Below are 25,034 nucleotides of genomic sequence, written 5' to 3' on the forward strand. Positions count from 1 at the left end.
TTACAGTAACTGACTCAAGACAGATGGTCCCAAGACAGCTGAGGGAATATTAAATGATATACCAAGGGTTTTAATAGTACGGAAAAAAACTTATTTTCTAAAGAAAAGGGGTAATTTTTAAAAAGCCCCTAAGGACACAGAATTTTTTCAGGCATCTCTCGCTCTCTACATCTGTTTGGCTCCCAGGCCAGAGTCAGAGAAGAGCATGTGTCTGACAGAGAGGGGCCATCATATTCTCTTGATGGGGTTTCTAAGAGCAAGGAGCCAGAATTCAGAGGGAGAGATACATTTTCATATAAATCAGAATGTATGTGGTTTCTGAGTTTGGAGAGCAAGAGTTCACATAGCAGGAGCCTGGGCAGCACTCAATCATATACATCATATAAAACCTGTCTCTTACACTAAAAATTACAAGGAAAAAAAACAGAAAACGTGACAATGTGTTGTTACTCTGGATGGTATAGGCTGATGGGTAACTCTTTTCTTTCTACTTTTTTTCTACATTCCATAAATTTTCTCTCCCATTTTTTAATTATGTTTATGATCAGAAAAAGGAAAACAAGATTAAAAAAAAAATAGGGGCGCCTGGGTGGCTCGGTCAGTTAAGCAACTGCCTTTGGCTCAGGTCATGATCCCAGGGGTCCTGGGATCGAGCCCCACATCAGGCTCCCTGCTGAGCAGGGAGCCTGCTTCTCCCTCTCCCTCTGCCCCTTCTTCCTGAACCCCCCCCCCAGCTTGTGCTCTCTCTCTCTCTCAACATAAATAAAATCTTTAAAAAAAAATATGTGGGGTGCCTGGGTGGCACAGCCAGTTAAGCATCTGACTCTTGATTTTGGGTCAGGTCGTGATCTCGGGGTCATGAGATCGAGCGCCACATCAGGCTCTGCACTGAGCACAGAGTCTGCTTGAGACTCTCTCTCCTCTTCCTCTGCTCCTCCCTCCTGCGCATGCATGCGTGTGCTCTCTCTCTCTCTCTCTCTCTAAAATAAATGGATAGGGCACCTGGGTGGCTCAGATGGTTAAGCGTCTGCCTTTGGCTCAGGTCATGATCCCAGAGTCGTGGGATCAAGTCCCACATCGGGCTCCCTATTGGGAGCCTGCTTCTCCCTCTGCCTCTCTCTCTCTCCCTGTCTCTCATGAATAAATAAATAAAAATCTAAAAAAATTAAAAATTAAAAAAATACAAGATAAAATAAATGGATAAATCTTTAAAAAAATCATTAAAAAATATGTAATGATCCCTCTTAAAATCAGGTGTAGGTTTACAATAATCCAAAATAAGCTTTAAAAAATTATGAACATTTCTCATTTTTTTAGTAATTTTATCTGAAGCCTATTTCCTTCCTCCCCACGTCACCTACCCCTCTGGCCGGTCTCCCACCTGCAGATGTTGTCAATGGCAATGTCCCGGAGCTGCTCATACATGGAGGGTTGGGTCTTCTTTCCCGGCATGACATTCAGGGTTGACTCAGAATGCTCGTTGGTTACACTGATTTTTATATCATTGCCAGCAACTAAACGTAAAAATTCAAGTATGTATCTGGTTAAACCTGTCACTTTCCATCCCCTTGTCCGTAATTCAAAACCAAAATAATATACTGATCATTTTTAGTTTATGAAACAACCCCTCTAAAATGATCTGACCAAACATTTCAGAAACAAAAGTGAGAACAGAAAGGATGAAATGAACATGCTTAAACAAAAGGAAGAATATTTAGGTTGCAAAATGATAAATGGATACCACAGCAATTTCTTAAGAAACGGTTTGAAAGTCCTGATGAACACCCACAGTTACCTAGCCCTGAGGGTGAGGAGTGGTCCTGTCCCCGAGGGTTATCTAGCTAATGTGCACAAAAACAGTAAGGGTGGGGGGTGAATGTGAGAGCAGGAGCCTTAGAGCCACAGACACTCCTCCTTGTCCCGGGGTCCAGGGAAAAGTCTCACCTGCTTGGAGGTTGGGTTTCTTCATCTGAAGGGAGAAGATAAAGCACCCACCTTCATAGGACTGACGGGTGGGCCTCCCTCAGGAGGAAGCAGGTGGTAATGAATGCTAATGGTTACAGGTGGCCAGATTTGCTCTGAGCCCAATGTCGCTGTCATAGAAACATGATAATACACTCACAAGGCAGGGATAGGGACTAGCTGAGATCCAGCATGGAGAGCTCCTGGCCCAGTGTCTGGGACACATCAGACTCACGCTTTAGACTGTCTCAGTGACGGAAGGAGCCAAAAACAAAGAGAAAGTGGAACTAGAAGACCCCTCGGTGGTGGCAGGAGTATATGCCAGGGAAGAGCGGAGGAAGGAAAGATCTGGAGCCCAGCAGGGGTCATGTAGGGAAAGCCATGAGGAAAGGCATAAAGGAGGAATGAGCCCAGGGACAGGGCAGGGCACACAGGCCAGCCACAAGCTCTCAGACACAAAACCATGGCGGGCTGGCACACAAGGTCATGCGGTCCTTTTCTTGGAGCCTTAGGGACACATGGGATTTAGGAGCTGGAGAAGTGGCCTTGGGTACAGCCATCTGTTACCTGTGTGGTACTGACTGTGGCACTTATAGAGCTTCACCAGCACTGGGGACGGAACAACCAGGAAGTCCCGCAGAGACGGTGTCACTGAATGCACCACCACCGGGAACCTCTCACATAGGCGGCCCAGACCCTGCAACACACCATCAACCCATCATACAATGAGGGTTGTAGCCACTGAGCAGGCCCAAGCAAGACGCCCAACCTTTCAGATACCCGAGTTGGACCAGAAATTTCCAAGGTCAAAACGCTCAGGGCCACTTTGCTCACGGGGCAGAAAAAGACAGGGAAGGAGCATGGTCTAGACTCTGCTCAGCCTTAAAGGGGAGATACATTGCTAAAGTGTGTCCTTCTTTTGGAAGCAAATTTAGAGTAGAAAGGACACACAACGGCAGATATGGTAATTGGGATTGGTAACTCGGCAAGGTAAGTCTCTGAGAGCAGAGCTGGCACTGCAGACATCAGGAGGTGTCCTCAGGACTTTGCCTGAAGCCTTGGGAACGGCCCAGTAGACAGAGGGCGGCCTCTCCACAAAGGAGGACTCAGCTGTGCCTGGAAATCACAGAAATCCCTGGCACATTGTCAGCAGCAGCCCCCCCACTCATCGATGAACTGGGTCTACAGCAGGCTCTAGTTCAAGTTCCTAAAGACAAAAGCTCAGGTTCTGCTGCTGGTATGCTAACCAGAGCCTAAATGATATAACAAGAAGACTGCCCTAGTTGATGGGATTGAAGCCTTGCGAGTGTCAGTGAGACTGACCTGCAGACAGCAGATAAGCAAGGGCAAATGAGCAATGATGACTTTGCTGGACGTCTTAGACTGCAGCTTCTCAGAGAGCTTGATGCAAAGATTTTCGGCACCTAAATTAAAAAAAATGATAGGGTATGGATGATTAGCGAAGGCCAATATTTACAAAATACTTGTTCACCAATTAATCATACAATTAAATTCCCAGGGGCATACTTTTTGCAGGCTTTATTAATAATGAGTGGTTATACCAGAAAGTATTTACAGGCAGGCAGGCATCCTTAACTGAAACCTCATCCCTGCTCCATTTCTGCTGTTGTGAAAACACCAACCCACGTGGCGTGTGACTGCTCTCTCCTCTCTGCTGGCCCTGAGCCTCTCGTCCCCAGTGCTCTGCACGTGGCAGCCATCCACAGTCTGCCACACACTTCCCATTCTGCTGTCACCCTAGACAAGCACCTTTTCCTCCGGCACGGAGCTCACACTTCTCCACATAAAAGCCTAAAGAACCATCAAGAAGCAATGGAGAGGACACACAGGCCCTGTGGCCCTGGTCATCACCTCCTCCCATGTCCAGTTTCCTCAGCCTGAGGACAGGGTACCAGACATCTGGGGCACAGCAGTGGCCGATGCTCACCCTGCTCGTCCTTCACGGCCCACACCATGAGGTCCACGCAGGCAGCGTTTGCCTGGCAGCGCAGCTTGAGGGGGCTCAGCTCATTGTGGATCCGGTCTGCATCATGCAGAATCTTCTGAAGCTCCCCCTGGCTCGTGTTGAACTGCTCCAGCACAAAATCATGGATCTCCTTCACAAAGGAGGTTGGGAGGTCTGTGGGAAAGAGAGCGGGCACTGTAGGTGGAAACAAACCACGAAAATTCAGGTAGTAGCTCTACGGTCTCTCCCACTCTAACAGAAACCCAAGAGCAGTAGGTCTGCTGCTGGCTCCTCTGGTTCTAAGAGTGGCCTCTGCGAGGGGCACCTGGGTGGCTCGGTTGCTTAAGCATCCAACTCTTGATCACAGCTCAGGTCATGATCTCAGGGTCATGAGATTGAGCCCCTGCTTAAGATTCCCTCTCTCCCTCTGCCCCTCCCCACCTTCTCTCTCTCTCTTTCTCTCTCTCTCTCTCTCTCACACACGCACACACACATGCGCACACGTGGTGCTCTCTCGCTCAAAAAAGAAAAAGAAGAAAGAGAGAGAGAGAGAGAGAGAAAGAAAGAAAGAAAGAAAGGGAAAAAAGAAAAGAGTGCCCACTCTCAGCACACGTGCTACCAGGCACTCAGAGAAAATGACCATTTCCCAGGGAAGTGAGAGCCATGCTGTGTTTTAAGCAGTCAATATACTAAAACCTGAATGTCTGAAACACAGAAACTGGGATGTATCACTGGTGGAACTGGTCCAACTAACAAGGAGAAATACTTTAGTGATTTTTTTTTTTTTAACAAAAAGGTTGTTGGCTATCAGCTAAGGGGAAAAACTGGTTGTATCCTGAAGAAGAGAATCCCTGGCTACAGGGCTATATCTTTGGGGCGCCCAGAGTTCACAGCTTCTTCCAACTCTCATTTTTGGGGCCTGGAAAAATCAGGAGAATCCCCATGATGGGCACAAGAGAGAAGAGCCACGGAAGCCAGCAACATGAGGCTTAGGTGGGGAGAGAAGCCTCGGGGCACCTGAAGGTCAGGTTGGGCAGTGCAGTCCCTTCCACCCTTCTTTGTGAACCTAACACTTGCTGGGTCCCCAGCCAGACACAGATTCCCAGGAGTTCTTGGAACCAAATTAGGAAAACAGCTAACTAGATTATAGTACATCTGCTTGATAGAATACTACATGGCCATCAAATCTTATGTTGATGGAGAACATTCCATAATATAAGAGAATGCAGGAAACATGTTTTAAAAATGCACAAAAGGGAATGGGGCGCCTGGGTGGCTCAGTTGGTTAAGCGACTGCCTTTGGCTCAGGTCATGATCCTGGGGTCTTGGGATCGAGTCCCACATCGGGGTCCTCCTGCTCTGTGGGGAGCCTGCTTCTCCCTCTCCCTCTGCTTGCCATTCCCCCAGCTTGTGCTCTCTGTTAAATAAATAAACTAATTTTAAAAATCTTTTAAAAATTAAAAAATTTAAAAAAAATAAAAATGCACAAAAGGGAAACTGGAAGGAAAGGCTTAATTTGTGTGTATGCACATGCTAAACTATTAAGATATTTTCTCTGAGGTATAAGATTATGAAGTCCTCATTTTCTTATTTTTTAAACTTTTTGAAATGTCTAAAATAGACATGATAAATCATATACATGATCAGGTGATCAGGACAAGACAACATGGTCATGTCAGAAAAGCCCGTGAGGAAATAAACCCACCAAAGGAGCCATCATTGATGCTATTAGGGGTGCAGGATCGTGGACAGATTTTTTTTTCTTATTTGCCTTTTTCCCCCAAATTTCGGTAATGTGACCATGTTACTCATGTGTTTTTAAGGGGCCCCAGCAGAAAGGAAGCACAGACCTGCGGCAGTGGCCTGGAACCCGGTGTCACCGCAGTCACACGCGGGCATAAACCGTCCATACCTTTCATGAAGTACAGAGTGTCACGCAGCATCTTGAACATGGCCACGTAGAGAGGGTCACTGAATGTGGTGTAGTAGAGATCAGCGCTAGGGTTGGCCTGTGAGGGAGCAGAGGCACGTGACCACACCACAGAAACTCTCCGGACCTCTCTTTGCCTTCTAGGGTGAGGCCCGGCTGAGTGAGTATTATATTCCTGACATAGCATTAGAGAGATGGAATGACCATGTATCATGATTCACCACTTGAAACACGTGAATTACTCTCCTCCCTCTCTTAAGCATCAGGCAGAGGAAAACTAAAGACTCAGGCTGTCCAGAGATGCCTGTTGGGGGGCCGCCACCTGCACCCTCCAAACTGGTTTCTCCATATGTTCTTCTAATGGGAAGAACCACCCTCCTCTTGCTGAAAACTCAGCAACTTTGGCTGTCTTACAGGAACTGGAGAGGGAGAAAGACAGCCAAGCGGCCATAAGATCACTGTGAGGTGATCCATTTAAAAGAGGCAGCAACAAGCAAGCTCTCAGGTGGCAGTTGTGTGGCCACTATGGGGGCTAAGCTGAAAACTCACTGACAACCCTGTCACTCCAGCCCCCACCCACAAATTCTTCCTGTTCTCTCCATGCACATACTCACAACAGGCTGATCTCAGGATGGTGCCCCGAAGGGACGTACCTCTATCACGCTGGCTACGACTGCATCCAAGGATTTGAGGACAGGCTCCTCGACAATCTTCTTCACCTATCAGAGAAACAAGACCTTGTGAGGCCCCTGACGAACACAGCGAGAGATAGGAATGCCAGCTCCCTCTAATAAAGAACAAATCATGTTGACAGGTGAAACCACATAACACACTCATGAGATGAAAAATGCAATGGAAATGATAGGCCAACAATATACTCATTATGTCTCCACATCAAACTATAACACACAAAATGTCCTTAATTCTGCCATCACTTGGAACTTGTCTTCTTGACCTTGATTGGAATAACATAAAAACGGGAAAGGAACCAACTACCTCAAATTTGCTGACATTAGACTTCCATTTCCAGGATGTGAAAGTGTTCAGACTCCAGGTATCACTGACAATTCACCCAAACCTCCTCCCAGACATCAGGGACACCTTCATAGCCAGTCCTTGGCCCTGATGACTCCTCCTCCTCCTCCTTCAGGCCTGGTACACTGGTTCTTTGGAAGCTGCCTACGTACTCAGAATGCAACACACATTCTAAATTTCTAACAGAAGCACTTATTTCCACCCGTTCTCTGTACTAGCATTTAGTACAGGAATGAACTGTTCTGGCAGCTGCAGAGGCTCCTGATAAAACTCCCTGCCACCACAACTGTAGTACTTCAAGAAGCTGATTTTCAAAACATATAGACAATGATAAACAACATGCCAGGAGAAGAAATGAAAAATGGCCTAGAAGAAAAGCTAACCTCGAGAAGTTAAAATATCCTGGAAAAAAGAACTGCCTCTGTAAGAGTGTGAAACATGCAGCCTTCAGTTGGGATTTCTGACATGATACTAGGAAGAGTCACCTGACCATCTGAGAAGGCCACCCAGGCCAGCGTTCTGTCTGGGACACTAACAGGGAGGAGCAGTTTAGGGAGAGTTTTCCTTCTTGGAGGCAACTTCAAAAACATCGTAAGGCTATTTAGTAATTCATTATGGCTCTATCCTCATTAATTACTGCCAATGCTTTAATGTTTTGTTTTGTTTTGTTTAAGTCAGCTCCCCTCCCAGCATGGAGCCCAACTTGGGGCTTGAACTCACGACTCTGAGATCAAGACTTGAGCTGAGATCAAGAGTTGGATGCTCAACGAACTGAACCACCCAGGTGCCCCTGCTTTAATGTCTTCATATATCTTCAGCCTAAAGCCATCTCGTGGAGGGATTTCTGTTCACACTCCACACTGAGGGAGACCCTCTCACTCTTTCCAAAGGAGAAAGTCTCATTTTTAGAGTCTGTCCCTGACAACAACGTCTTTATCCTTATCTACCCACTTGACTCTGTCTCAAAGCAACTCAGCTCAATCATAACAACTTCAGAGCCCTTGGATCAGAGACCCATCTAGTTCAGGATTGGGACACTGGCACCAATGTCTTCTCTGATGACACCTCAGAGGTCATCCCAAGGTATCCAAATATGAAAAATAAAGGTTTCATATTGATTTAAAAATATCAGCCCCTGGGAAGGAGTCAGGTGCAACAGGAACTGGACATTGGGTCAGGTTCCCTGGGACTGGGCCCCAGTCCTGCCCTTTGCTGATGGAAGCTTGATGTATTTGGCACTGATTGCCTTACCTCTAAAATGGGGATGAATGCCTGCCTCTCCCACATGAGTGCTGCAAGGAGTCAATGAAAACATTGCAAAAATGACTCCATGAATGTTACTCTTTCCTTCTTCCATCAAAAATTTATGACTTCTGGGGCGCCGGGGTGGCTCAGTCATTAAGCGTCTGCCTTCGGCTCAGGTCATGATCCCAGGGTCCTGGGATCGAGCCCCACATCGGGTTCCCTGCTCTGCGGGAGGCCTGCTTCTCCCTCTCCCACTCCCCCTGCTTGTGTTCCCTCTCTCGCTGTGTCTGTCTCTGTCAAATGGATAAATAAAATCTTTAAAAAAAAAATTACGATTTCTAAGTTATATTCTGAAATACTGAAAAACTCCTAGTTTTTCGTTTGGGAAAAACAACAACAACAACAGGTTTGGGTGCCTGGGTGGCTCAGTTGGTTAAGCGTCCAAACTCTTGATTTCAGCTCAGGTCATGACCTCAGGCTTGTGAGATTAAGCCCCGTGTTGGGGTCCACGCTCAGCACAGAGTCTGCTTGAGATTCTCTCTCCTTCTCCCTCTGTCTGTCTACCTCTACCCCTCCCCGAACCACTCACTGCTCTCTCTCTAAAAAAACCAAAACGAAACAAAAAGAAAAACAAAACAAAAAAAAGCCATGCTTGGGGCGCCTGGATGGCTCAGTCGTTAAACGTCTGCCTTCGGCTCAGGTCATGATCCCAGGGTCCTGGGATTGAGCCCCACATCGGGCTCCCTGCTCCGCCGGAAGCCTGCTTCTCCCTCTACCAGTCCCCCTGCTTGTGTTCCCTCTCTTGCTGTGTATCTCTCTGTCAAATAAATAAAAATCTTAAAAAAAAAAAGCCATGCTTACACCACTAGCAATTTTACTGATTGAAGTACACGAGATCTGTTTAACCACCAATGCTTTCCTTACCAAGTTTAAGAGTTCTCGAAGCATTTCTAGTGGGATATTGAACTCCTTATAGGTGATGCCATTAAAAAGAGGAGAAACTGAGAAGCTGGAACTGATGGTGGAGAAGTAGTAATCAGGTTCCAGGGCACTTCCATCAGGTAAGTAAGAGACTGGCAGGGAAGAAAACCAGAAAGTCAGTCACGTTCACACACGACCAGGATACTTCCTCAAGCTGATTCCCTCAATAACCAACAAAGGCATAGACTTTGCTTTTGTTTACACTCCAATTCTTTGTTTTTTAATGAATAGGTAAAGGCTGAATTTCAAATCCTTGGAGAATGATGCCTCTCACAGGAGTGTTTCACATGAAAGCTCAGATATAATCATGTCCTAGTATTTTCAACACAGACAGTATAATTTAATGTAGGAAGAAAAAAAAAGTATTACTTTTTTTTTTAAGTATTACATCTTTTTAAAGGTCGACAGATGTAAATTTCAGGTCCACAGGACCCCAAGATATTTTACCACCAAAATTAGAACAAAAATGCACATTATTAGATGTTTCAAAATCAGAACAAAAATAAAGGCAATCGTCCAACACTTACAAATATGAATCCCAAATGCCTATAATTGTTTGAAAATCCATTATTAGAAATCTATAATAGGAGACATGAGTAGAAAATAAACAAGCTTGTAATATTTTCTTTTTTTTTAAGATTTTATTTATTTATTTGAGAGAGAGAGAATGAGAGATAGAGAGCACGAGAGGGAAGACGGTCAGAGGGAGAAGCAGACTCCCCGCTGAGCAGGGAACCCGATGCAGGACTCGATCCCGGGACTCCAGGATTATGACCTGAGCCGAAGGCAGCTGCTTAACCAACTGAGCCACCCAGGCACCCAAGCTTGTAATATTTTCATATTAAATAGTGACAGACAATTATCAACCCATTAAAAAACAAATAATAAATTTTATTACTTTCTGAAGCCCTGCAGCACAGAAAACGCAGAGTTGAGTAGATCCTGATTGTGTCAAAGCTGGTGTGTACTTCTATGATGCTTGTGATGCTATGCTGACCTGACTAAAGGGGAATGGGTCCCAGGGGAGCAAAAAGGCAACTTACAATAGATGATGGGCAATAATATGGACAGCAGTTGAGATGCTGGAGGCCAACATCATAAATGACCAGTGAAGGAGGGAATGAATGAGGAAAGAGTGAGAACAAAGCTGGCTTAAAGCAAGGAGGCAGGGAAGAAGGTAAGAAGTGTGTGTCAAACGTGTATAAATAGCTGTATTTACACACACATATATTTATTCATAAATATTTACTTATTCATATTCATTCACAAGTGCTGGATACACACACACACACACACACATAAAGGAGTATTATTCAGCCTTGAGAAAGATTTTGCTCTTTGCAACATGGATGAACCTAAGGACATTACTCGAAGTGAAATAAGCCAGACATGGACAGAAAATAAACTGCATGATCTCACTTATATGTGGACACTTAAAAAAGTCGAATACATGGGAGCAGAGAGCTGAGCAATCATTACCAGGGGGCAGGGAGATGGGGGAAATGGGGAGATGCTGATCAAGGGTACAAAGTTGCAGTTAAGTAATATGAATAAGTCTAGAGAGCTAATGCATAGAATGATGACAATATTTAATATGGCATAAAATACTGGAAAGTTGCAAAGCGAGTAGATTTCAGGTGCTATCACTGCATTAAAAGAAAGAAAGAAAGAAAGAAAGAAAGCAAGCAAGAAAGAAAGAAAGAAAGAAAGAGTAACCATGAGGAGAAGGATGTGATTGGAGTCATCATTTCAGCATGTTTATGTATATCAAATCATTGTGTTATATACCTAAAGTATATACAAGTTTATTTTTAAAATAATAATAGAAAAGAAGATAAGACGTTTGTGATTAGAGGGCACCTCCCAGATAGACGCCATGAAATGGGGACTAAGCCCCGTGTGGCAGAGCCAGCGTGTGGTGGGCAGAGATGGAGGCAGAAGACAGGAACTGCAGAGTCAAGGATCTAAGATTTGGGATTCATGCAGGGAGGGAGTCACCGAAAGTTTTTAAGGTGGAAATGATTTATGCTTTTAAGAAATAACTCTTTAAAAATATTCTTACAGCTCTGTAGAAAAGGGCCTGGAAAGAGAAGAGAGACCAACTGTAAGAAAAATCAGACTTAGGGCACCCGGCTGGCTCAGTCAGTAGAGATGCAGCTCTCGATCCCGGGGTTGTGAGTTCGAACCCCTTGTTGGGTGTAGAGATTACTTAAAAATAAAATCTTGAAAACTGTGTCTCTGTCAAATAAATAAATAAAAATCTTAAAAAAAAAGTACTATTCGTATCACTATTATTTTAAAAAATATTATTTACATACTTAATGACTTTATTTTTTTTTAAAGATTTTACTTATTTTTTGACAGAGAGAGAGACAGCGAGAGAGTGAACACAAGCAGGGGGAGTGGGAGAGGGAGAAGCAGGCTTCCCGCCGAGCAGGAAGGGGGGGTCTGTATATTATTTTCTGCACTTTTCTCCACATTTTAAATATTTTAAAATTAAATTTTAAGAAGTTTAAACAAAAACAGAAAGTAAATGCTTTCTAAAAGCTTGACTCTCTAAATGCATGACAGCAGAGTGTTATTATTAGCATCTTTTATGTCAAGAGAAGTCACAGTGAACCTGCTCTTCAAGTACCAGGTCAATATTCCTGTCAGAAAAGTGAAGCCCACCTTCAAAGTAGTGAAAGGCAGATCCTCCAGGGGAGCTGGGAGGGGGCATCCCACGTTCAGGGCTGACCTGAAACACAAAGCCGCCTTACAGATTAGAAAAGGCCAGTCAAACCAGTCAGTTTCTCCTTAGACAAGATCCTCTCTGCCAGCCCAACATTTGTACCTCCAGTCCTGGTTCACGCCTCACCTCCTCCCTGAAGCCCACCTTACCTAAGTGTTCTCTATTATATACCATGTCCCTAAATTCTTCGTGTTTAGCCATATATTTTATACTTTATTACTGAGATGAATTATTCTTAGCATTTAGTGTCTTTAGCTTGTCTCCATGAGTCAATTATATACTTCTTAATTATATACTTCTTAAGGGCACCAACTGTCTCCCACTCAGAATAGAGCTTGGCATCCAACTGCTAGGAAATAAATACTTCATGACTAGGAGATGAAATCACTTATAAATCCTAAAAGGCCAAAGCAAGCCCTTGTATTACACAGAATTCCAGTGAGAACCTTTTCTGTTTTGTGAATTTCCTTGACCAGCACACCAGTGGGATTTTCTTTGAGTGAGCACTTAATAAGACCTGACCTCTCTGCCTGCCTCCCAGGCGTGCAGCCCCACCTGAGAGATGCTGGACACGCTGCTGGTCTTCCTCTTCAGGGTGCCCTCCTGACACACCGTCAGCAGATTACTGGGGAGGATGGAGCGGAAGTCATTGAAGGATCGCCTCCGCACACCTTCAAGCTCCTCAGGGACTCGGAGGGAATGAGGAGGGACTTTGGGGAACAGTTTTGAAAGGAGAGACTCTTCTGTGTTGCTATAACGCCCAAACGCTCGTGAGATTCCTATTAGGCATGGGATCGCGTATTTGCAAAGGTATTCTAGAAGACAAAGTGAAAATGTTCTGATATCAGAAAGTTGCCTGGGAAAGAGTTGTGCTGCACCAGCTTGGAACATTGGCTGACATCTCACAATCCATCCCCTAGCAAATGCGATGGGTCAGAACAAGTCACATCAACAGGTCAGCGGCTAACCTGCACAACTTCAGACTACATCTCTGTCACACACAGCTGCTCTTTTTGGCAGGTCTCAATTTACGCATGGCACACCCAAATGAGTAACACAGGTAAGCCCTGTTATCAGGCACCTTTGCTATACTTAAACAATATATTTCGTCCCCCAGGATTATGTCAGTAGCCGTATGCTAGAGGTAGTCGGGCATGTTATAAACGAAGAAATTGAGGCCCAACAAGGGTGAGGTGACTTGTCTAAGGTCACCTGGTATTCAGGTAGCAGAGCTAGCTCATGACCCCCATGTGTCCTCTTAATTAACACTCAATGAAGGTAAACTCATTCAGGAAGGTTTCATCCATCAGGTACACAAATAGTAAAGCACAGAAAAGAAGACCAGGAAAAGCAAAGGAAAAAAGTAATCACAAAGCCATTATGAGAAAAAAAAAAAAGCCTCAGATCTAGAATCATACCTTTTTCTTGAATCTCCAAGGCCTGGCACATTCCCAAAAGGACATGCAAAACCTGCAAAAGCGCCTCTAAAATCTGTAATAGCCACGGAAACAGAAAAGACAAATTTATAAACAAAATCAGGTAAGTACCACAAAATTCATTCAGAATTAGAAGGAGCTTTACACATTAAAGTGTCCATACCCATATCTGATACATAAATCCCCGAATGACAGCTCTGCCAAGTGGCCAATCAGCTGACCTTCCAGGAACAGAAACTGGCCCCCCTGGGTTGGTCCAGAGTGCCTCCTAACTCTGGGACGATATTGTCCTCTGGGGCTTGTGCCCCTGGCCCTTGGAGCCACTCCTTTTCCCATATTCCAGAAACAAGTATAGGCCCCTAAATCTCTTTTCATGGCAAATATCCCTAGTTCTTTTAATCCATTCCTTAGGATTACATATCCTTTATGATGCTGAGTGCGTGCTTCGGATTTCACAGTAGTCCCATGTGTCAGAAAGTCTCAAATTGTGGGGCTCAGGAAAATACATTAATATTCCAGGGATGTTGGGACTCACCCTGAGTAATCACCACACTCCAAACATAGTCTAGACTTCCACGTACATGATGTTAGCTTTTCAGCAGCCACTTCACTCTGCTGGCTCAGTGAGCTTACTGATACATAAAATACTTGAATCTTTTTTACACCTCTACTGATGCTATTGGTATTTTTTTGCCTGTCATTGATGCCACCAAAGCTTGGGGGATTAGCTTTAGTTCATCATACTGGTCTCTGATTCCCAGCATTGTGTCATCTACAAATGAAACCTACTTGCTTTCTGAATCTTCGTTTATGGCCCTGGCTCATTTTGCTTCAATGGTAGGGGGTAGGGGGTAGGCTAGGGGAAGCTTCAGCCCATATTCTAGATATAAGATGTCAGGAGGGTGTTTCTCTAATGCCTTGATGAAGATCAACTAGACTCCATCTTCCTTATTTCCCTCTACTACCAGTCTTGGAGGAAACCCCAGGCAAAGAAGAGAATAAAATTGGTCTCATATAATGTGTTCCTAATCAAGGTAAATTTCTGACATTTTGCTAATGTTAAATGGTGCTGAATAACATATGAAGACTTGAAAAGCAATACTTTCTCCATTTGGTGTATTAAAGTTATACCATTATCTTTAGTATTGACATTTTGATAAATGTTATTTATAAAAAAGCCCTTAACTTATAGCCTGCTAACTTCTGAAATAATGATATAGAATTCTAATATATTTAGTTATCTCTTTGGCCAACCTACAAATAAAGAACCTAAACTAAGAAAGAAGGATGGAGAAAAACGTTAATGGCAGAAATACTGACAACAGAATTTACAGTTTGATTAAGGAAAGAGATTTTAAAAATTAAAAAACAGATACAAGAACTCAAAAAGCATAGCTAGCCGGAAATGTTTAACATACAGACAAGCAACCGGCACTCCTTGGCAGGACCTGAGGATAGCAGCATATACAAACTAATTTTCAAAATAAAAAATCTCATTAAGAAAAAGTTTAGGTTATGATTGTATTCTTTGTTTAAAAAGGAGAAAAGTATGAAAGGCATTTAAGTAACATTTCAACAAAATAAACTAAAACGAAAAAAATCTGGGCCCTTAAAATCTGGGTATAATTTCAACTATCTAGATAATTCCCTTCTATGAATGAATCCCCAACAGAGAGTCAGGAAAGTGAGCTGCATCTGCCTTTTGCTGCCGACCTCACAGAGCTATGGGGAAAGCTGGACGAGACAAGAGTCAAGAGGTCACTGGGTAACTGGAAAGTATTGCAAGCAAATATTCAAAATTTCTTAGGTGTGTTAGTACAAAATAAATCAACTAAAACAACCCAATCACTTCAAAGTTTTTTTCTTTTTACTCTTTTCATTACTTTGGGACTCTTTTTGACTGTATAGAAATGCACTACAGGGGCGCCTGGGTGGCTCAGTCGGTTAAATGTCTACCTTTGGCTCAGGTCATGATCTCGGGGTACTGGGATTGAGCTCCCTTGCTCGGCGGGGAGTCTGCTTCTTCCTCTCCCTCTGCCCCTCCCCCTGCTCGTGCTTTCTCTCTCTCTCTGTCAAATAAAATCTGAAAGAAAGAAAGAAAGAAAGAAAAAGAAAGAAAGAAAGAAAGAAGAAAGGCACCCAATTCAGCACACACTTACCTCATCCCTAAGTGAGGGGTCCCTATAAGCCACATCAGACAGCAAAGTGACCAAGCAGAAGCTGAAGCTCTCTGCAACCGGGAGGGTGGCTGGAAGGCACATAGACACGAGTCAGATCATTACCACTGAGACACTGGACCATACCTACAGGCCATCCAATTCAGTAAGTTCCCTCTCTCATAGGGCCTGCCAAGAGACCAGTTTATAGGGATGGCTGCCCTCACTGAGGTGAACCTCAAAAGAACAGATATGGGCCCAACATGGTTGCTGAGAAATACCCCGAACTTTTTTTTAATAGAATGTTTTGGTTCAATAAACTTAAATGTTTCTGCCAATTTATAGTTTGAGATTATACAGTCTCTCAACATGACAGACTCCATTTTTTATTCCTGACCGAAATTTCTACCCAGGGTGAGAAACCAATCTCGATAGAGTATGAGATGGTATATGGAGGCTAACCATCAAGTATCAATTACCACTACTTTAAACTGAATTAAATGTTTATATTTCTTTTCTGCTTTATTTTGACAAGTGGAGAAAATCCTAACTAAGAGCTTCCAAAGATTTGCTCTATTCCTAATAAGTTTTTAAGCCCTTCCACTACCGACCTCTTCTTAGGGAGGTTCTCAGGAGCATGGCCTCAAGGTCAGAAAGGGATCACTGGACCTAAAAGACCAAAAAAAACCAGTGCTTCTATGGTGTGCACCTTAAAAATGTCAGAATCATTTCTGTGTAGATCTAATCCCTATTAAATATTTAATCAATTTTGAATATTACTTAACCAAGATCTATTCATAGCACATGGCAGAAGATTATGTGTTCACTTCTGTGCCTATAACTTTAAGATGCAGCTCTACGTCCTTCTTAAACTTGAGTGCGATCAGAATCACCTGCAGGCTTATTGAAATACAGACTGCCAGCTTCCCTAGCCCCAGAGTTCTAATTCCTCAGTAACTCTGATGTGGGGACTGAGAATCTGCATTTCTGACAAATTCCCAGGTGATGCTGATGCTGCTGGTCCCAGATGGCACTTTGAGAACTACTCCTCTAGAGTTTAAAAGCATAAATCATACCGCCTGAATAAAAATAAAAGAGTGAAACGTTAACTAATAGTTGGAAATTTATATATCTCTAACAATGTTTCAAATAGTGCTAAAACTTTCATCCTAGTGGGAGTCCATGTACAGAGAAGTGATGCTTGCTTTGAAAGAAAAGAAAATAGAATCAACTTCTACTGGTATTCTACTTCTCCCCAAATTAGGTAACAGTGGTGGACAGAGATGTTTGACTTTTTTAGCAATGCTTTCTATTTAATCTGTAGTCCTCCAGGGTGGGAGGATGGGCAAAATAGGGAAAGGGGACAAACTTCCAGGTCTAAAACAAAGAAGACACAGGGATACAATGTATAACATACGGAATATTATCAATAACAGGTAATGACTTGGTGTGGTGACAGACTGACAGAAGCTAGATTTATTATTGTGATCACTTTGTAATGTACATAAACTTTGAATCGCTATATTGTATGTTTGGAACTAATACAATATTGTATGTCAACTACATTGTGATATAAAAAATTGTAGTCCTTTAAATTCCAGGGTACGCGCATAATTTGGAGTCTGTCACTTTTAGGCACAATAGGTTACCAGAAATGATGAAACCCAAAGGAGAGGAACAGACACAAGCAGATGTTCATGAGAACAGCAAAACCCATCTTTAGCAGGCTGAGCCCACCCAACAAATTAGGGCCATGCCACCAATGAAAAGGACAAGGGCCTTCTCTATAGGCACCAACCCCCTGCTATGTCTGAAAGTGGACCTCAGGCCTCACATAGGGAGATTATAAGAAAACTTCAGTCTCCACGGTCATGATCTCGAGAATGTTGGAGGTGTTCCAAACTCATATGGGAGTCTTGGGAAATCAATATATAAGAACATCAGTGTTACAAGTGCTTAGCACAATGCCTGGCACGTAGTGGACTTATATACCATTTTTAAAAGTACAAAATTTAACTAAAACTCAGCAACAGCAACAAAATCATCAACTGTTTACAGTGAATATGGTGTTCAAACCCTGGACATCCATCTCACCCTTCCTTTTTCAGTAGCAGCGATGCAATCTGGAGAACTGGATGCACTCCAGGAGTGAGCCTATTCATCTAAGGGTAATAGAGACTGGTTGAGGGATGGGCAGGGGACCCAATTCTGGCAAGGAGACATGAGAAAAGGTTCCTGAAGGTCTCCAAGTTCCTGTTCATTCCCAGAGTGCAATGCAAAGCTGGTTTTCTCAGCCTTGCCCTCGCCCCCATGGGCTCTGGACAACAATGAGTAAGCATAGCCCATACTGCTGCAGATAGGCTTGTCTCACAGCCAAGAGTGGAACCAGCTAGAAACATTGTACCTGACACATTATTATGATTAAACACCTGATCCATACAGACTGTGAGCATACATGCTCTTCCCTGAATTCAAGGAAAAATTTATACAAAATTACCTCTGCCTTTCCGAGCTGTGCTTTCTTCTACCCAATACACTTTCGGAAGACCTTTAAGCAGTCGAAGAAGGTAAGGAACCACAGAATCTTTGTGCTTAAAAAAAAAAAATTATATTTAATACAAGTGCGGCTGGTAGTAAAGCATATGCATCCTAATCATCTCAAAGATGGATGTTCGAATGGATGGGAATCCTTCCTGTTTCCATATGGTAGCAGCAGGTGGCATCAGAAAGTTATCACACCACTTGCACCAGGGGTGCCTAAGGAAGGGCTAAAATCTGCCCTTCTGCTGCTGAATGTCCAGCCTGGCTCTGGCCCTCGCTGGGGGCTAGGCCCCCCAAGAGGGCGTCTCCACAAGAAAGTATGTGTGCACACATACTCTCAAAACTGCCTTCGACAAGAGTGTACAGAGAGCCCCCAAGCCCTTCAGTGGGCCCCAGGATCAGATCCTCTAGACTGAGGGAAGGTCACAGCCATAAGCTTCTAAACTTGGGGATGCTTCTGTTATTCATGGCCTTTGTCTCTTTTTTTTCTTTCTTTCTTTTTTTTTTTAATTTTCTGTTTCATGTTTCCTTTTGCTTTTCCTAATTTGAGCATTAGACTTTATAGCCATCATTAGCCAATACAAAAACTACTTTCTTCTAGTTTCCAAACTAGCCAGTCAACATGTCACTTCATAACTTTCCATGACTGACTCTTTTGGTTGTTTCCCTATTTATAACTGTTCCGGTTAAGGATTAGGTTAAGTGTACTCCTGAGAAGGGGGATACTGTTTGATGTTCTGAAATATTGAAAACAAAACAAAACACGTGGTAATACTGAAAATATGGCTCCAAATTCTGTGACACTCCTTCCATGGAAAGGTAGAGTCAAATTTACCTCGCCTGGAAAATGGGCTGCCTTAGTAACTTGCTTCTGGTGTTTTTAGAAAGTACAATTGATTCTTGAACAACATGGGTTTGAAGTGCACAGGTCTACTTGTATATGGATTTTTTTCAGTACTGTAAATGTATTTTCTCTTCCTTACAGTCTTCTTAATAACATTTTTTCTAGCTTACTTTATTGTTTTTGGTAAGGCTTCTGGTCAGCAGTAGGCTATTAATAGTTATGTTTTGGGGTTTTATATGTTTTTATATGTTTTATATGTCAAAAGTTGTATGTGGATTTTCAACTACACAGGGGGTCAGTGCCCTTAACCGCTATGTTGTTCAAGGGTCAACTGTAATTTAAGAGACCGACTTCCCAGGCTAAAGAAGACAGTAACAGCATCCACCTGGCTTTTTCTCAAGACACATGCCCTCGGGACCCAGACATTACATTGTGACAAAGTGACATAGCCCAGGCCACATGGAGAGGCCATGTACATAGGGGTGCCCTGGCTGAGCACCCCAGCTTAGGTCCCAGCCAATAGCCAGGATCAACCCACACCCTTGTGCATGAACAAGCCTTCAGGTGATTCTAGCCCCTAGCCTTCAAGCCACTCCAGGTGACACTGAATGGAGCACAGACAGTGACTCTTCTGTGCTCCAGCTAAATTGGAGATTCATGAGAAAAGAGAAAAAACAAAAACCAACCTATCATATTAAGCCACCAAATTTTGGGGTAGTTTGTTCCACCACAATACATAACCACAACAAATAGAGAACTTTCTTTAGCAAAAACAAAACTTTTCCTCTAAATCAGATGAAGGAGATGGCTACATCTGTCCAGGATCCCATTGTACTAAGAGGTACAAAACTCCAAAGGCTGTGTAAGGCATGGCTCCCTGCAGAGGAAGTGACCCCAGGTGTTCTCTCCTGTAGAAACTGTGATGGCTTTTGTAGCAGGTAGGAGTAAACTACTTCTGCTACTCAGGCCACAGCTGCTGCCAGGGCAGCCCACTGACTGGACTTGGAGGCCAGAACCACAGCCCATCCTGGATGGAGGCAGGGAACATCAACACCAGGTGAACCAAGAGAAAGCTGGTCGCTAGGGCTCAGGGGGCTGGTAAGGCCCGCAGGGCCCCTCTCCTCATGTGGTGAGGTCAGTGGGCTTCCTAGACGCGCTGGCAGACTGCATGGCTCAAGGAGCTGTGACCCCAGGTCCCGCCAAGCTTTACCAGGAACCCAAATTACACCAACGTCATTTGTGTTTGTCTCTTCCTTGCCACCCTAAAAAGCCTACCACAAATATTAGGGACTTATAGGTAAATCTATTAAGTAATGTGTTTGCCAAAGATATTTTCGATTAATACACACTTGGATAGCAGTTTCTCATACAGATTATTTTTAAAATTCTTTTCCTCCCCTTATACTTGAATTTAAATAAGACTGCAAAAAGGAAATGATTTTTTTTCTTTTCACATTTATAAAAAAAATAGGAAGAATAATTAAAATGCAGTTTATATGCATCGAATTTTGGTTTTTTGTGTGGCCTTGGTCAAACAACCTATTTAATTTTCAAACTACTGCTCTAAAATTAAAATGCTTATTTTTTTTTCAAATGAATGAATACCCTGTCAAAAATATTAATCCTACTAAAGTAGAATTTCCAGGACAGAGGCACCTGGGTGGCTCAGTTGGTTAAGCGACTGCCTTCAGCTCAGGTCCCACGATCGAGTCCCACAACGGGCTCCCTGTTTGGCCGGGAGTCTGCTTCTCCCTCTGACCCTCCCCCATCTCATGCTCTCTCTCTCTTTCTCTCTCTCAAATAAATAAAATCTCAAAAAAAAAAAAGAATTTCCAAGACATGTAAGCATTTTTAGATAAATAAAAATTCAAATATCTAACATCTTTATTTTCCTTACATAGCATGATTAAACATGGAATTAAAAGTGATTCTTGATAATGATAAAAATAAATAAACAAATAATAGATTCTGTATTCAGTGATTAACCATTTGCTTCAATTAGCCTTGGGAAGTACTAAAAAAAAACAAGGCCACATCATTTTCTGTTGGAGCCACAACACGGCATTATTTATTACTAAAACTTATTTTATATCTATCACAGTTTTTTTTTAAGATTTTTTTTTTTTTAATTTTTAGGGGCATCTGGGTGCTCAGTCGGTTAAGCAGCTGCCTTTCAGCTCAGGTCATGATCCCTGGGTCCTGGGATACAGCCCGAATCCAGGTCCTGCTCAGTGGGGAGTCTGCTTCCTATTCCCTCCACCCTTCCCCCCCACTCGTGCTTTCTCACTCACTCTCTCTCTCTCAAATAAAATAAATAAAATGTTTTTTAAAAAAGATTTTTTTATTTTTAAGTAATCTCTACACCCAACGTGGGGCTTGAACTTACAAAACCACGATCAAGAGTCATACGCTCCACCGACTGCACCAGCCAGGTGCCCCTATATCTATCACAGTTCTGAACAAGATTGTATTATGTCAAAGTTATCTCAAAGAACACCATCCTTTGGAAGGGAAAAAAAAATGGTTACTGACCAAAGAACATTTGACCTTAGATTGAAAATCAAGTCTACTCTGGAGGGCACACAATTACTTCATTTAGCATTTTAATTAAATTTCTGGCCAAACAAAACACAGTAACAACAATCAAAAACCACTTTAACAACTTAATTATTCACACAGTTTGAAAAACAAAATTTCTTAAGAGGGTGTACATTAATTAAACTAATTAAATTACTCCTGCCTGTTCTACCCACTCTGCGTCACCATCACTAACCACTTTTATTAGGTTCATATGCATTCTTCTAGTACTGCTTTAGATAAATATAAGCAGGTACAAATTTAAATTCTAATTATACTCCCCCATTTATACTGCAAAAACACTTTTAATGTAGTAAAGACTTACCTGAAGATCAGATTCAATGAGAAAAATGCCCAACGCGATCACCGCATCTCTCCGTCTTTCATCCAATTGGAAGATCCCATGGAAGTCTACTGGACACATACAAAGCAGCTTTTGGACCTAGAAAATGAGACCAAAAACAACAAAAAACCCCATAGATTAAAAAAAATATAAACCCACATTCAGAATATAGGACATAAACCAGTAGCATAAAATCCCAGTGAGCCTATATAACCAATAAGACATTTTTTTCCAATTCAAAAATCATAGAAAGATCATCTCTAGCTTCTGAAATGATCATACACATGCTCCCAAAACATATATGCGCTAAGGAACCAGGACCAAGAGTTAAAATGATGCATACACGGAGGAGGTAAAGCACAATAGCTAATGTCTGCAATTCTGAGTCAGAACAGTCATGGGTCGGGCGCCTGGTTGGCTCAGTCATTAAGCGTCTGCCTTCGGCTCAGGTCATGATCCCAGGGTCCTGGGATCGAGCCCCGCGTCGGGTTCCCTGCTCCACAGGAAGCCTGCTTCTCCCTCTCCCACTCCCCCGCTTGTGTTCCTTCTCTCGCTATCTGTCGAATAAATAAATAAAATCTTTAAAAAAAAATTAAAAAAAAAAGAACAGTCATGGGTCTCTACTGCCCAGTGGTGCCCAGAAGCAGTTTACCCAAACCCACCTACCATCACAATTTCCCATAGGGTTCTTTAAAAGATCAAATGTGTGTAAAGCGCTTAGGACTATGCACAGTAGATACTAAATGCTCAACAAACATTATCTGTTGTTTACTGGATATGCCATAATAGTGGCTAGCAGAAGCAAATGGGCAATAAGTCAGCAATTTACTGAATATATGGAAAAATTTGAATTGTTTCAAAACAAAATAATGGTAAATGTCTGACATAAAGAACTAAAAATCTAGGTTTATTATGAATAGGAAAATAGGTGATGCCAATCTTGAAAATCCCTGCCACAAGACCCTCTTAGCAGAACATTCAGATACACCAGGAGGCCCCAACCTTGCTGTTCTATGAACAGACCCAAGGAGAAGTTGCTCACTGACATTCATACAGTCTGGTGGGATTTTTTTTTTTTTTTTTTAAGATTTTACTTATTTGAGGGGCACCTGGGTGGCTCAGTCATTAAGCGGCTGTCTTCAGCTCAGGTCATGATCCCAAGGTCCCGGGATTGAGCCCCGCATTGGGCTCCCTGCTCCGGGAAGCCCGCTTCTCCCTCTCCCACTCTCCCTGCTTGTGTTCCCTCTCTCGCTGTGTCTCTCTGTGTCAAATAAATAAATAAAATCTTTAAAAAAAAAGATTTTATTTATTTGAGAGAGAGCAAGCATGAACAGGGGAAAGGGGCAGAGGGAGAAGGAGAAACAGACTCCCCACTGAGCAGGAAGCCTGACGCAGGACTCGATTCTAGGACCCCGGGATCATGACCTGAGCCTAAGGCAGATGCTTAACCAGTTGAGCCAGCCAGGCACCCTGGTGGAATGTTTTAATGGCAAAGGACATTGAGTATAATGCTTGAGATTTGCCCTGAAAATATCAATTACCATTGCAATTTAAAAAAAGAAAACAGATTGGGGTGCCTGGGTGGCTCAGTCATTAAGCGTCTGCCTTCAGCTCTGGTCATGGTCCCAGGGTCCTGGGATCGAGCCCCACATCGGGCTCCCTGCTCAGCAGGAAGCCTGCTTCTCCCTTTCCCGCTCCCCCTGCTTGTGTTCCCTCTCTCACTATGTCTCTGTCAAATAAATAAATAAAATCTTAAAAAAAAAAAAGAAAACCGATTTTAAAAGGGCAAATACACAAGCCAGAAAGAGAAGTACCTTCTAACTTGAAGACAGGTAATATTCTTTGTCTCAGTAATTTTCCTCTTAGGAATGATTGTAAAGAAATAATTAGAAATCTTAAGGCAAAGACTATGTAAAAGACTTTCACCACAGTGTTGTGTATATTAATCAAAAATCTGAAACAATCTAAATAACAACATTAGGAAAATAAATGATTTCACCATTTGGTGAAACATTAGGTTAAACCATATGAAACTCTGATAGTCAACCAAATTTTTGACCTACCCAAACAGTGCTTTCATAAAATCTGACCTAATAATACAGACACAAAAAATGGTATTTTTCTAAGACTAAGCAAAGACATGAACAATGTTCTAAATGTTCTGTAAATTCATGTGAGGAATGATCTGGATTATCATATACAGAAAAAGTACTGGAAGAAAATATATCAAAATGTTGACAGTTATGGAGAGGTAGAATGACCAGTGATTTTACATTTCTTTTCTTTTTTTTTTAAGTGCGCTCCAAGCTTGAGCCCAATGTGGGGCTTGAACTCACAACCCTGAGATAAGACCTGAGCCAAGATCAAGAGTCAGACACTCAACTGAGCCACCCAGGCGCCCCAAGTTTTTACATTTCTCTGTGCTTTTTTTATATTTGCCAAAATATGTTCTAGAAGAAAATGTTACTTACATAATCAGGAAAAACATGTAGTAAGTTAAAAATATATACATATGGGGGAAAATCCATACTTTTATGATTAAATAGTTAAAAGAGCATAAAGTAACAAGAGAGGAACAGAAATACTAAATTCCCACTTTTCTTCAGTGTTCCTTCACTTCACAGAGGGGAAAATAAAATACAAGGAGAGCTGCAGGCCAACCACAATAAAGTGATCATTTCAGAGACTCCAGACACTTCCATCAGTGAATCACACATCTTGACAGAAAGAGTAAAGGCTCTCAAGAAACATCTCTGTACATAAGAAATCAAAAGAAGGTGAATTTATAGCAGTATGAGTCAATGAGATCCAAAGAATGCTAATTAATCAACATGGAACCAGAGGGAGGAGTCTGGGGGGGCCCTGTCAAAATCTATGTACTTTGTCTTGTGCAATACTTTATCAACACCCTGCTCAAACACACAGAAATACACAATGCCACATACCTGGCAGGCAAAACTAATGTGCTACAACATAGAATGGAGACTCAGAAACTCATCAAAATTGGCACAACCTCACTATACACAAAGTTTTCTTACTAACGGACTAGTTACCATTTATTTTGAAAATAAGTATGTAACAAGTTATATCTGCTTGGCTATCTAATAAGGTGAGATTGTTTTCTGTCTTTACAATCTCTTAGAGGATTGCCTGTGATGCACATCATGTTCCGGTTTAATGCTTATTCAATAATAAAAGTGTTTTCTTTCTCTACTACCTTTGTGGAGAGTTCTTGGGAGATTTTGTTTGTAATTGTATTTCCCCAGCAATAGTGCCTGAAGAACTAT

General features: G+C 42.5%; 1 protein-coding gene across 4 annotated transcripts in view; it reads right to left on the reverse strand.

Annotated features, from left to right (window-relative positions):
• Positions 1 to 25,034, reverse strand: part of PI4KA (phosphatidylinositol 4-kinase alpha) — a 112,344-nt gene that overhangs the window by 76,918 nt on the left and 10,392 nt on the right. For 3 of the 4 annotated variants that reach the window (XM_035723881.1, XM_035723879.1, XM_035723878.1), the window contains exons 2-14: positions 21,730 to 21,846; positions 17,940 to 18,033; positions 15,446 to 15,534; positions 13,269 to 13,341; positions 12,406 to 12,665; positions 11,790 to 11,856; positions 9,063 to 9,211; positions 6,512 to 6,577; positions 5,841 to 5,937; positions 3,911 to 4,102; positions 3,286 to 3,386; positions 2,530 to 2,659; positions 1,382 to 1,514 (exon numbers count right to left, since the gene is read on the reverse strand). In XM_035723881.1, the coding sequence (XP_035579774.1) occupies positions 1,382 to 1,514; positions 2,530 to 2,659; positions 3,286 to 3,386; positions 3,911 to 4,102; positions 5,841 to 5,937; positions 6,512 to 6,577; positions 9,063 to 9,211; positions 11,790 to 11,856; positions 12,406 to 12,665; positions 13,269 to 13,341; positions 15,446 to 15,534; positions 17,940 to 18,033; positions 21,730 to 21,846 (1,568 nt within the window). Of the gene's footprint in view, positions 1 to 1,381; positions 1,515 to 2,529; positions 2,660 to 3,285; positions 3,387 to 3,910; positions 4,103 to 5,840; positions 5,938 to 6,511; positions 6,578 to 9,062; positions 9,212 to 11,789; positions 11,857 to 12,405; positions 12,666 to 13,268; positions 13,342 to 15,445; positions 15,535 to 16,053; positions 16,112 to 17,939; positions 18,034 to 21,729; positions 21,847 to 25,034 lie in introns of those variants that run through there. The other variant, XM_035723880.1, reaches the window with a different exon arrangement.

This window comes from Zalophus californianus, chromosome 14 (genome assembly GCF_009762305.2).
Source record: "Zalophus californianus isolate mZalCal1 chromosome 14, mZalCal1.pri.v2, whole genome shotgun sequence".
Taxonomy (NCBI): Eukaryota; Metazoa; Chordata; class Mammalia; order Carnivora; family Otariidae; genus Zalophus; species Zalophus californianus.